We start from the raw sequence: 12381 nt of genomic DNA on the forward strand, positions 1-12381 counted from the left end.
GTGTGACAATATGCGATTCTAGCTAAACTCATTGATTATCGGACAACCTCAATAATTCAAAAATTATATGTTTTACAACACTATAAATTTATTCCACTTTGATTTGGATTAATGTACAGGTAAAGTAAAAATAACTATTTTTGGAAAACAAATGGCTTCGATGTATTATATGCAAGTGAATGACGAATGTGTTTGCCCACCAAACGCTCAGCCAGTGGTATTAAAGCCGGCTTTCTAACGTATATGCCCGCCGCCTGTGGCGTCCACACACGCATAATGCACTCGGAGTTTTCTGGCATCAACAGACCAAGCCAACCGGCGGAGCTGAGAACTATATCACAATTAAGTTGTTTGCCATCGTCAATGCTGTCCACACCGCCATTCTTGACAACAATATCCTTTTCCATGCACTGCAATCCCGGCCAGCGTTGCAGGCGCTTTTCATCTCCACTCGACATGGGCACACCCAACAGCGGTGTCCCCAAATATCGTTTATAAACCAGCTCTGCTGCCGATGTATCAGCTATCAGAATCGGCAGTGTTTCGGCGGCAAAAACAAACAGTTTTACCCAGCTCCGATTGCATTCTAGCAAATCCACACGGGCCAAACCTCCCAATAGCAGCGACATTTTGGATGGCAGGCGAACAGCTCTGGGCTTTAGCATTTTTGTTGGCTGCAGATGAAGCAGTTCCTGCGTCGTCAGCAGCGGCGTCAATTGATCTGGCTGCATAACCCCGGGCGTGTCATAGACCCAACGGGCCTCTCGATATTCCGGCTTCCGCTCATTGAGTGATACGATGGGTTGCGTACCACTTGGCATTGCGAAAGCGTCATCCACTTCTAGGCGATTATCAAAGGTGCGTCCAACTGTTCCAATAAGTTGAGCCGATGTCACAGCGCCCGTATCCTTTGCCTGCTCCCGACGCATCTTCTCTAACGCCGCACGTTGCTCCCGTTCCGCAAAGAGACGCTTATAACGCTGATATATGCGTATATCGGACGGTCGCAGTATGGGAAACTTAAGCATTTGCAGAGTTGTGCCTGGCCAAGCACAAGTCGTCGCCTTGCGCACCAGCTCTGAGGCCTCGGTGCGACAATAATCCGAGTTCAACAAGATATTAAACAGTGAGCTCTTTCCCACATTGGTGCAGCCCACCAAATAGACGTCGCCTTTGTATGCCCACACGTTGTGCAGCTGCGTTATGAGTTCCTCAATGCCAAAGCCCGTCTTGGCCGATATAAGGCTAACATTCTTAATATTGAGGGCATTGAAGCCACCGTGCTCTATGAACTGCTGTTTGAGGCAGCTCTTCACGTGCGTTAGATAGTTATTGCAGTCACGCGGCAGTAAATCCACCTTATTGCCTACTAGGAAAACTGGACGCTTGCTTCCAATCACCTGTTGCATGCCCGGCCAAATGGAGCACGGGAAGTCCAGCAGATCGACAATTATAATTGCCAAAGCATATTTGTCTTGTATTCGTGATATCGTTTCCACATAGGCCGACGGCGGTACCTCCACATCTAACGCAATATTATAGTTCTTGAGAAAGTGACAGCGTTGGCAGGTAATTGTCTGTAGCTCGGTCTTTGTACGACCCTAAAAATAGTTTATATTGAATATTAGAATAAAATACATATAGAATAAGAATTATAATTTGTTGCATAATCACTTTGAAAATTTCACTGGGTATGTAACCAGGCATAGAGGTGTTCGCACAGTGTAAATGTGCTCCACATCCGTTGCAGGGCACCGTTGATGGCGGCACTGTTGCATCGGCAGTTCCATGTTGTGAATCAATGTTGCCCGCCCCATCGCTTGCGCCAGCATAGAACTCATAGTCATCCATCCAATTGGGCGGATATGATGGAGGATTCGGTGAGACATCACTTTGCAAGGCACTTAAAACTTCCAGTGGTGGAAAAACCGCTTGATTAATTTGGTCAAATTTATTTCGCTGTCCCAAATAGTACTCGAGGAAAGAGCTGTAGTGTACGTATTCATAGTTAACATAGCGTTGTCGTGCCGCATGCCAAGCCTTTTGACGGAAGCTCTGTTTTTCATTTGGTGTCGTGCTTTGTAATCGCTTCCAAACACACAAAATATTTTCATTCAATTTCTTTAAAAATCTAGTTTTTAACATTTTAAGGCCCAGGCATGCGAACTAACACTCGCCGCTATAAAACTGTGGAGTGTCAGTGCTGTTAAATAGTGTGCCGAGAGCTAGTAGTGTTGATGAACGCGTTGGAAAAAGCAAAAAAACACTCGTCGGAAAAGAGAAAAAAGAAAGCAGCAAAGCAAGCATTAGCGAAAGCAGAGCGTGTACAGAAGGTGAGTGAGTGCGTGCTAAAAAAGCGTGTATGTATTAAATTGAAACAAAAAAGGAATAAAAAACGTGGACATAGCGCATACAAAATGCACTTGCAATGATCATTATTCAATTGCACATAATACACATTGGTAAAAGTACAGAGTGCAACCCAAATAATGATTAGGAAAGTGTAGAAAAAGACAAGTGTATGTGTGTGTCGTGTATGCAACTGTGTGCGCTTGCTGTATCGCGTTCGTGTGTGTGTGCGTGCGTGCGTGTATATGTCAGTGGCTCTGTGAATTAAAGTAAAACGAAGCGCGACCTAATTTTCATCTACATATTACAATAATATTTGCATAAACAAGTACAAATATGACAATAGAGAAACAGAACGTGCAAAAGTCAAATTACCAATGCAATATTAACCCGACCATTTGTTGTTGTGGCATGCCACGAAGAGTGTGTTGAGTGTGCCGCCACTGTTGCCCTCGCCGCTGCCGCTGTCTCTGCCGCCGCCATTGTCTAGGAGGCAGCAGCAGCAGCAGCAACGACTCTCGCACATTTCTTCTTCAGTGAATTTCGAGTAGTTCGTTCGTTCCTTTGCCTCATCAAATATTGTTGTTGTGAGCGCCATGTTGAGTAATACACGAGACAGCAACAACAACATTTGCGAGAGCGGCGGCTCATCAATTTTGTGAGTGTTGCAACTTTCGTTCGAACTCGTTTCAAATTATTGTGGCTGCCGTCACTCTTTCGCTCTTTCAGTCTTCTCTGTTGTCTTTTCTCAGTTTCAAAACTGGTATTTTTTCTTAATGAAGAAATAAACATATGCATGCGATTGTGGGTGTTTTTTCTGCCTATTCGTGTGTAAACAGAAAAGGGGTAAAAATCAATACTCGACCGACCAATAGTAATACAAATTAGACAATTTCAACATCACTCAACAACAACAACTTATCTTATTGCTGCCGCGCTGCTTAACTGCTTCTAAACTAGTGCAAGTGAGAGAGATAGTTGCATTTTTAAAAATGCACGCACACAAATGCAATTGAAATTTCCAACAAATGTCTACCCTCGCCGTCTTCGCTGTCGCTGTGTTGTTGTTGTTATGGTTGCTGTTGTAATGTAATTGCGAAATCATAACGGCAGTTGAAAGTTGAGAGCGCCTAACCAAGTGTATGTGTGTGCTGAGTTTGTGTATATATGTATATTGACAAGTATGTGTGAGCCTTTGCCTTTGCCTTTGCTGTAAAGCTTATACTTAGACGAAGTTTGTACGCGCTACTTTGCTGCGATCTCAGGCCGCCCACACAGAGCCGGCGCAAGTGTAGCGCATATGGAAGTGTCGACAAGCTGGTCCCAGCGACTGTCGCAACAGCACAACACATGTTGTCTGCACAGTGGAGCGTTGACCGTAGTAAAGTTACTTAAAATGCATAACCCATTTATTTTGAAGATAATTTAATTTCAATAAAGTTGTTTAAAAAGTGTTACATTTTAAATTAATGCGTCAACGTTGGCATTCACATTAATGGAACTGCTGACTTATGTATATATGATTACAATATTCTTATATTCACATATACATACAATAAATATATGTGTATATTGTATGTACACTGTGCGGGAGCAAAAAAATTTCAAATAAGCAACGCAAATGACTAAAATGCAGAAATTGCCTTGAAAAGTGAAAGGCATTCAGTGTGAGCGCGCTTAAGTGAGCGAGTCTTTGATATTTTGTTTAACCTTTGTCGCTCTTTTGTTGTTATTTTTGTTGTTTCTTATTTCTTGTGTTTACTGCGGCCCAACTTTGCACATTTGACATTTTCCAACACACACACTCAGTACATTCCATGCCCGGTGACTGCACATTGCGTCTGCGCAAAATACTTTTTGCTATTGTATATAGAATGTCTTTGGCTGTGGATCGTCGTCTTCGTCAGTTGGCGTTGTCGTTGCCGTTGTGCAACGCTTAAGACGTTGCCAGCGATAGTGTAGACGACAGCGACAGCGTCAGCGCGGCTGCCTACTCTTTCGCAATTTGCAAGTTTGGCTCGGCGCTCGGTGCTCTCACGACGGTCACACTCGATGCGAACTGTGTGAAATTTCGCCAAGTTTGTGCTTATTTTGTATTCGCGAGCTATTAAAAGTCACGTTTTGTTTATATATACATATATGTATTGTACCATACCATTACCGTTGTTTGTTTTTTATTTGCAGAACTCAAGGAGAACATTTAAAATCATCTGTGAAGTTAAGAGATAGTTTACTAGAGTCTTTTGGCCCGCACGTCTAAATTGTATTTCTCCTGCCTGTGTATCAGAACTCTGAGCGCGCGTTTTCTTCGAACGCTCTCCAGGCCATAACAAAACAAAAACATATAAATAATACAAAAGCTTCTACATGATGTCGTCGGACCAACAGTTTTTTCTAAAATGGAACGATTTTCAAACGAATATGGTGACCTCGTTCCGTCACTTGCGCGATGAGAAGAGTTTCACAGATGTAAGTTTTTACCTTTTTGAAATATCTCTTACTACATTAACATCTTTATTTATCATAAACCAAGCAACGCACCTGTTTATCTTATTAACGACGCATAATCAAATTCGTGAATACACTGTAATACTCAAATGACAAACAAGAGTTCATTCATTCTCCACCTCTCCATCTCATCTACCTGTTCTCTTTCATTCTTTTGATTGTGATTCATATATTCTGCTCCTATTTTATTTATATGTAGTAATATATTGTATTGGTTTACTAAGCTGCTTTACTTTGTTTTCTGTTTAGGTAACACTTGCCTGCGAAGGCCAAACTTGTAAGGCACACAAAATGGTGCTTTCAGCTTGCAGTCCCTACTTCAAGGCGCTATTAGAGGTAAGTCATATTTCAATATATTTCACTTACAATTTCATACCATCATTTTTGATTTGCAGGAAAATCCCTCAAAGCATCCAATCATTATACTGAAAGATGTGTCCTACATACACCTGCAGGCAATACTCGAGTTCATGTATGCCGGCGAAGTGAATGTATCGCAAGAACAGCTGCCAGCATTTCTTAAAACGGCTGATCGACTTAAAGTGAAAGGTCTTGCAGAGACACCTAGTTCTATAAAGCGGGAGGGTTGATGGTATTTAAACAAATAAACAAAATATAAACACAACTATAAGAAACTTATATACGCAAGCAAGAAAACAAAATTCCAACAAAAGAACGAAACAGAAATAGTGGAACGTAGCTAAAACAAAAAGAATAACAACATTAGAGATATACAGACACAAAGTTCATTTCAAAACTTAATGCACACCCATAAGCCCACAAAGTTGACAAATTTACGAATAGTTCAAACTTAAAAGTAACGTTTACGATTTTATGATCCCTGACACTGACCTATATCCCTCCCCTCTAACTAGATCAAACACAAATTTGCAATATTTATGAACACTGTCGACCCATTGAATTTGATTTGAATCGTATTTTTAATTTCATCATAAAATAGTTTGTAATATACTATTCTTAAACATAAAACACACAAAACACTGTATAAAAAGCAAAATATGGACAACCCTGCATAACAAAGGAATGAAAATGTACGCACTTTTGTAAAGTAAATAAAAGAAAACTCATAAAAGAAAAAAACAAAAAATATATAGAAACATAGTTATATACATAATGTAATGTGAAAAATGTGCAAGTAGGAAGTTAAAGATCATCCGCACGGCAGCGAATATTTACAACACATTCAGTTAGATTTTAAGCCACTAACTAAAATCCACAACGTTTCACCCTCTTCACGCACACAAACAAAAAACAAAACAAAAAAATGTTTTTTCAAAATTCTAAATGCAATATTTTAATTACTTTACTTTGTTTGGAAAAGAAATATAGTTAAACTTTCATACCATAACATACATATGTAACAACAGAACAACAACAACAATAACGTTTACCGTTTGCGATATAAAGATAGAAACTTTCATGTAAAGCTATCAATTCTACTTAGTTTTTTAAATATTACACATAAACTTGATGAAAAATTGAAAAACAACAAAACAAGAAAAACGATACTTGAATATTATTACATAAAGTAAAATATTTATATGTATGTATATGTATACATGTGAGCATAGATTTAAATAACTACGATAAATAAACAGAATAATTCCAAAAAAAATATACCCATCTTCATATCTTGAGGAATTCGGCTGAAATGCAAATGACTTAAATTTGGCCAAAACAAATGAATTTAAATGTTGCAATTCTTTGAATTTTATTACTTTGATTTCGTACATAACATATCCATATTCTTATATTTCCTACGTATATATACATATATGTATATATTTCTCCATTCCGTTTCATATAGTGTATTATTGACAATTTAACAAAATCGATGGCACTTCGCGAGGATTACGCCAGGTTTTCTATATATAATTCGACTATATCCTTCGTGCAGGCATAATCGGTGAAGTGTGGCCAAGTATTGCAGAGATTGTATTGCAATTTCAATTTTAAAAAATTAATTTACATTATACTAGATGTGCTTAAAATCTAATTATTAAAACAATACGCATTACGCGTATTCGGCTCGAACGGATCAGTGCGCATTTTCTCCTGGTTTTCCTCAACGTAGCGCGTCACGTCCTTGATGAGATTGGGCCGCTCGTCGGCGCTCGGCGCACACGGCGACCAGATTTTAATGTCGTGATCGATTCCACTGGTGGCCAGCATGCAAATGCTCGGATGTGGCTGCACGCAATTAACAATGGCACTGTCGGCACGGTAGACGGCTCGAATTTTTGCGGTGTCGCCCTCCCAGATGTAAAAGTTGCCGTCATCGGAGCCAGCGGCAATGAACTCGCCATTCAGGCCCAAATAATTGGCCTCCTTAATGTCCGTGGTGATGTTGCAGTGGCCCACATAGCGCTGCTTGTAGTCCTTGGCAGCGCGACGTTGGGCATAGTCATCGTCGGTCAGACGCAAATAGCGAAATCCACTCTCAATCAACGTGGGCTCGTGATCGGGCGTATTAGCTCCACACTCCTGCGATTGCTGCTGCTGCTGCTGCAGTCGGTTCTCATTGATGTCCTTGTGCAGCATGAGCACACCATGGTTATTAGCGAAGCTGGGAAAGCGTTGTATTAGCTCCTGCAGGCACTTGTCCGCTTCGTGTGGCCGGTGCAACTCGAGTAGGGCACGCGCCAATCGAAAATGCGCCTTCACGTAGGTGGGATCCAATCGTAACGCTTCGTGGCAATCTCGCAGCGCTGCATATATATCGCCAAACCAGCCACGACGCATCAATGCTGTAGCCCGATTCAAATAAAGCACCTCGCCCTGCGGATACTCAGCCAGTGCCGCAGAATACGTATCAATCGCCGCCAGCAATTTCCCATTTTCCAACTGCTCATTGCCTAGTTTCTTGTGCCGCTCGATGCTCGTTGGCAACGTGCGACGCTTCTGCTCCTTCTTGGTTCGTATTTCCAGCTTAGCACCGTTACTATTCGCCGCATCGGAAACCTCTTCCTGCTCCGCCTGCATGGCTGGTGGCGCAGCTGTATACTCGGGCAGGTCGTAGAATATCGGTGGCGTGGCATTGTGTAGATCATAGCGATAGATATGCTCAGAGCCCATGTTCACCAGCAACTCCGTTGTGTTATAGCTGTTGAACGTCAGATAGGTGACGGTGCGCGATTCGTGGATGATGTTCCGACTGATGTTCTTCACAATCTGTCCTGGCGCAAAATAGGACACACAGCTGCTGGCTGCAAGAAAGACAGAAAAATTCATAATCTGGTTTAGCACATGGTACACTTCTGCAATTACCTTCGCCTGGCAGCATTCGTCGATCGAAGAGTCGTGCAAAGGGATCATTGGCACCCACGGCCAGGTACTCGGTTCGTCTTGGATTGATGGCCAGACACTTGGCCTCCGTTGTGGACTCAACTTGAGTGCATAAGCTGAGCAGTCGTACGCCACCCGACGACTGCTGTTGATCATCGGGGCCGCGACAGCGATGCGCCTCACGCATATCCAATTGTAGGATGCTGCCATCCTCGCCGGCGGACCAGAATATATGCGGTGAATCGGGCGCAGTGGCCAAGCGCTTAACACGCATCGTATGGCAATTGCAGGTGAACAACGTCGCATTCCCGTGATTTATGTCATAGACATAGATATATTTGTCAGCGCCACAGGTGGCCACGATGCTATTGTTGTGACGCGGCAGAAATTTGACGGAAAATATATTTCCCAGATGTTTGGTGTCTATCGTATGGACCCGCCGCTTGCGAAACGGATCCCATATCATCACTTTGTAATCATCCGAACCGGAGGCCAGCAGCAGGCCATCGTTAGTCCACTCGAGACAGTTGACACAGCCATCGTGGCCGGTCAGCAGCGCCTCCTGCTCGAGACGGTCAATGTAAGCTGGTGAAGCTTGCAGTCGCCGTCGCAACTGTTCGTCCACATCGCAGCCAAATTGTTGACGCTGCCAGTGCAACGCGCTGGCATTCAAGGGCGTCCGATGTTCTGCGCTCTCGTGGCGTTGATAACGCGAACTTGAATACTTAGTACGCCACAGCAGTTCATCGCTCGACATTATCTATCTAGTGGTTAGAATTGTTTAGAGGATTATGAAACTTGCTCAATTTATTATTGCATGTTGCCTTGCCTTTGCCGTTTGCAGTTGTCCGTTTCGATTCGCATCGCCTGCTGTGTTTCGACCTTTTTTTTCTTCCCTTTTATTTTTGTTTTGTTACCAGTGGTGACCCATACACGTTGCAATCAGCTGCAGTGTCGCGTTGCGAGCAAACCGAGTGCTGTTCTACATATGTGTGCATATATATTTAGACGCAATAAAAACATATTTTGCTGCTGAGGCTTTTTAAACACAAATTTACGTGTTAGACATTAAATTTCTGTATGAAATTCGGCTGTTACGTGTACAAGTCGCACTAGTGGTGGCCGCATTAGCTGCATGACAGACTGGATTCGTTTCGCCTGTCATCATATTTACCGTTCTTAACAGTGCATACAAAAATGCGACAAATGTCAAATTGTGACAATATTCTATTAAATGACACAAAATAAGCAGGAGAATAGTAGACTGAAATTATTAATATTTTTTAACATATCGGCATATTTTGCAGCAATTTGCTGCATAAATAACCATTGAAATCGGTAGTTATGATTTAACGAAAGCTTATTTACAACTTTTAGTAATTCTACTCATTAAATGAAAAATTGCGTTAATCGATAAGATATCGATATGTTGGCCACGGTGCTGCACTTAGTCCATCGCTAATAATAATCAATAAACAGAGCAATTTTGGGTAGCAAAATACCAATTTTTGTATGAAAAAAACTGTATACAAAGAGTGTTTGATAAAGAGACGGTGAGTAAAATATGTCCAACGAAAAAGTGGACGACTGTGACAAAAATCAGAAAGTAGAACACACAAAACAGACAACAAACAGTGTGTCACACGATGATGACTCGGAATCGGATGAATATCAATCGGCGGGCGAGGGTGACGACGATGACGATACAACAACAGCAACAGCAACAACAGCTACATCAACAGCCGCATCTGTCCCCATCATACCTTCCCCACTATCAGATGATTGTGTCGAGTTTCCAATGCATCGCAGCGTTTTCGAGAACGACATACGAACGCTGCAACGTCGCCTGCTTCTGAACACTGCCGCAAAGGAAGTGGCCGAAAAAGATAAACATGGCAATACGCCCCTGCATCTGGCCGTTATGCTGGGGCGCACCTGCTGTGTCCGCCTGCTGCTCGCCAACAATGCGCCCGTCAAGGTGAAGAACAACGAGGGCTGGTCACCGCTGGCCGAGGCCATCAGTTATGGCCATCGCCAGACCATCACGCAGCTGCTGCGCATGCTGAAATTGCAGTCGCGTGAGCACATGGAGAGCCGACGTGAACGTCTCGTGGAGGCACTGCGTCAGATGCAGGACTTTTACATGGAGTTCAAGTGGGACTTTCAGTCGTGGCTGCCGCTCGTCTCTCGTATTCTGCCCTCGGACATTTGCCGTCTGTACAAGTGCGGCGCCTCCCTGCGCCTGGACACAACGTTGGTGGACTTCAATGACATGCGCTGGGATCGTGGCGATATATCGTTTCTATTTCGTGGCGAGGCGGCGCCAAATGAGTCCCTAGTGCTGCTGGATAACGAGCAGCAATGTTATCAGCGACTGCGCTATGAGGAGTCCGACATGGAGGACGAGGTTGATGTGCTGATGTCCACTGACATTTTGGCCACCCAAATGTCCACGAAAACCATACAATTCGCACGAGCTCAGCGTGGCTGGCTGTTCAGGGCCAATCGCAAGGAATTGATAGGCGGGCAATATCAATGCGAGATCTATACCATTCAGGGTCTGGTGCTGAAGCAGCGCAAGCGACGTGAGCACTTGTCGCACGAGGATTTGCAAAAGAATCGAGCCATCGTTGAGACAATCACCAAAGGCGGCAACCATACGGATTCGAATGCGGCCACAACTCCCAATGGCAGCAATCTAACATTGCCGGAGCTGCCGCGTCGCAGCTCGCTGCCACCGCCGCCTACCACAACGGTCACCTGGTCGCAATATATTGAAGCGCCCGTGGGCAAATGCCCACAGCTGGGCCGTGCGCCGGTTAACAAGCAATCAAACAAAACGCTGCGGGCAACGGTTGCGATGAGCACAGATTTTCCGCTTAGCGTGGACATGCTGCTGGACGTACTGGAGGTGGTGGCACCGCTCAAGCATATCAACAAGCTGCGCGAGTTTGTCACACTCAAGCTGCCCACGGGTTTCCCCGTTAAGATTGAGATACCCGTGCTCCATACGGTCACCGCCAAGGTGACCTTTCAGAAGTTTGAGTTTCGCGACAATATACCCGCTAAGCTATTCGAGATACCCGCACATTATTGGGAGGATGTGCGGCGCTTTCAGGACTTATGACCTAGCGATGAATCATCGTCATCCTCATCAGCTGCCAATACGCCAAGCGCCGTCAAGCAGATCGATTTGAATCGCAACAGCAGTAGAAACAGATGCGAGGACTCCAGTCGTACGCCGATTTCCGATCTTGATTAAAGCTGTTCCGGTTGCTACTACTGCTGCTGCTGCTTCTGCTGGGCCAGGCGAAGCCTCCACGGTCGATCCAATCCACAATTAGCATCAATCACCATCTAGTGCACCTCTAGCCATTCGCGATCCCTGCTCCCACTAGTTGATGATGTATGTCACAAGAAAATTGCAATTTTTACCATAAATTATCAATCAGTTAAATTATCGAAGTGTCCCCGAATTTGTAGAAGTTGTCTTTGTTTTTGTCAATTAAAATGTGACGCTATGAAAATTGCAATTTCAGACTAGCAACTAGAAACTAGAAACTGGAAACTTGGCAATGAATTTGATATGGAGCTGTGGCTCATGTTAAACCCAACTCCCCGCCCCTCCATTCAGAGTTTATTAAATGGAATTCAATATTAGTGTAACAGATCCATGAAGCGATAGAGAATTCTATTTAGATATAGAGTATTATCCGAGTCTGTGTCTATGTCTGTATGTACATATAGCATATACAATGTAAAAGTACATTCAATATGCATACGTCATTTAATAATGTACAAGTATTTATTGTTGCACTTTACTTAAACATTCTACATTCTTTTATCATCCGCTTTGCAGCAAATCGCTTTGTTATCATTGATAATGAGTCAGGCTAAAAATAAGATTACGCAGACCGGTGATTCGCCAGCTAAAGAGCTGAAAAGTTGATAAAGGAAGGAAATTGAAAAGAAAACAATTAAATCTTATCTTCATCAGTTTCTCATTAAGAAATCAAAATGTAGCCAATTTCATGTTCATTTGTTAATGTTCCAACTGTTTTTTTTTTATTGCATTATTTTTGTATGTGTTCAGTTTTTGTTTGATTTCTATGTTTAGTGCAATTATTTATTGACTTTTAAGCTTATATATAAGAAGAAAACAAAATTACCAAAAAAAAAACAATATATTGAGTTGCTTGAAATCCCCACGATTTGTCA

General features: G+C 42.9%; 4 protein-coding genes across 8 annotated transcripts; 2 read left to right on the forward strand and 2 right to left on the reverse strand.

Annotated features, from left to right (window-relative positions):
- Nucleotides 1-63: 63 nt before the first annotated feature.
- LOC108616043 (nitric oxide-associated protein 1) lies at nucleotides 64-2145 on the reverse strand. The gene is made up of 2 exons (XM_018010980.2): nucleotides 1675-2145; nucleotides 64-1601 (listed from the first exon to the last, which is right to left on the reverse strand). Exons 1-2 carry the CDS (start codon nucleotides 2143-2145, stop codon nucleotides 135-137), a joined length of 1938 nt encoding a protein of 645 aa, XP_017866469.2. The 3' UTR covers nucleotides 64-134.
- Nucleotides 2146-2191: 46 nt separating this feature from the next.
- On the forward strand, nucleotides 2192-6493 carry lolal (longitudinals lacking protein-like). Of its 4 annotated transcripts, none has more exons than XM_018010985.2 (4): nucleotides 2192-2333; nucleotides 4534-4818; nucleotides 5107-5193; nucleotides 5253-6493. In XM_018010985.2, the coding sequence occupies exons 2-4, from the start codon at nucleotides 4717-4719 to the stop codon at nucleotides 5445-5447; spliced, it is 384 nt and encodes a 127-aa protein (XP_017866474.1). In that variant the 5' UTR covers nucleotides 2192-2333; nucleotides 4534-4716; the 3' UTR covers nucleotides 5448-6493. The 4 variants fall into 4 exon arrangements, with proteins under 4 accessions (XP_017866474.1, XP_089327141.1, XP_089327143.1 ...); XM_089471015.1 differs by having other exon boundaries at nucleotides 2242-2360; XM_089471017.1 differs by lacking the exon at nucleotides 2192-2333 and adding an exon at nucleotides 3172-3195.
- A 71-nt stretch (nucleotides 6494-6564) lies between these two features.
- adp (WD and tetratricopeptide repeats 1) lies at nucleotides 6565-9258 on the reverse strand. Of its 2 annotated transcripts, none has more exons than XM_018010978.2 (3): nucleotides 8993-9258; nucleotides 8146-8923; nucleotides 6565-8084 (listed from the first exon to the last, which is right to left on the reverse strand). In XM_018010978.2, exons 2-3 carry the CDS (start codon nucleotides 8918-8920, stop codon nucleotides 6871-6873), a joined length of 1989 nt encoding a protein of 662 aa, XP_017866467.2. In that variant the 5' UTR covers nucleotides 8921-8923; nucleotides 8993-9258; the 3' UTR covers nucleotides 6565-6870. The 2 variants fall into 2 exon arrangements, with proteins under 2 accessions (XP_017866467.2, XP_017866464.2); XM_018010975.2 differs by having other exon boundaries at nucleotides 8146-8927; nucleotides 8993-9256.
- A 162-nt stretch (nucleotides 9259-9420) lies between these two features.
- Nucleotides 9421-12346, forward strand: LOC108616044 (ankyrin repeat domain-containing protein 13C). The gene has a single exon (XM_018010981.2). The coding sequence runs from the start codon at nucleotides 9728-9730 to the stop codon at nucleotides 11288-11290; it is 1563 nt and encodes a 520-aa protein (XP_017866470.1). The 5' UTR covers nucleotides 9421-9727; the 3' UTR covers nucleotides 11291-12346.
- The last annotated feature ends 35 nt before the right edge of the window (nucleotides 12347-12381 follow it).

Source organism: Drosophila arizonae, chromosome 5 (genome assembly GCF_054131065.1).
Source record: "Drosophila arizonae isolate 15081-1271.41 chromosome 5, UAZ_ARI_1.0, whole genome shotgun sequence".
In the NCBI taxonomy this organism is placed as follows: domain Eukaryota; kingdom Metazoa; phylum Arthropoda; class Insecta; order Diptera; family Drosophilidae; genus Drosophila; species Drosophila arizonae.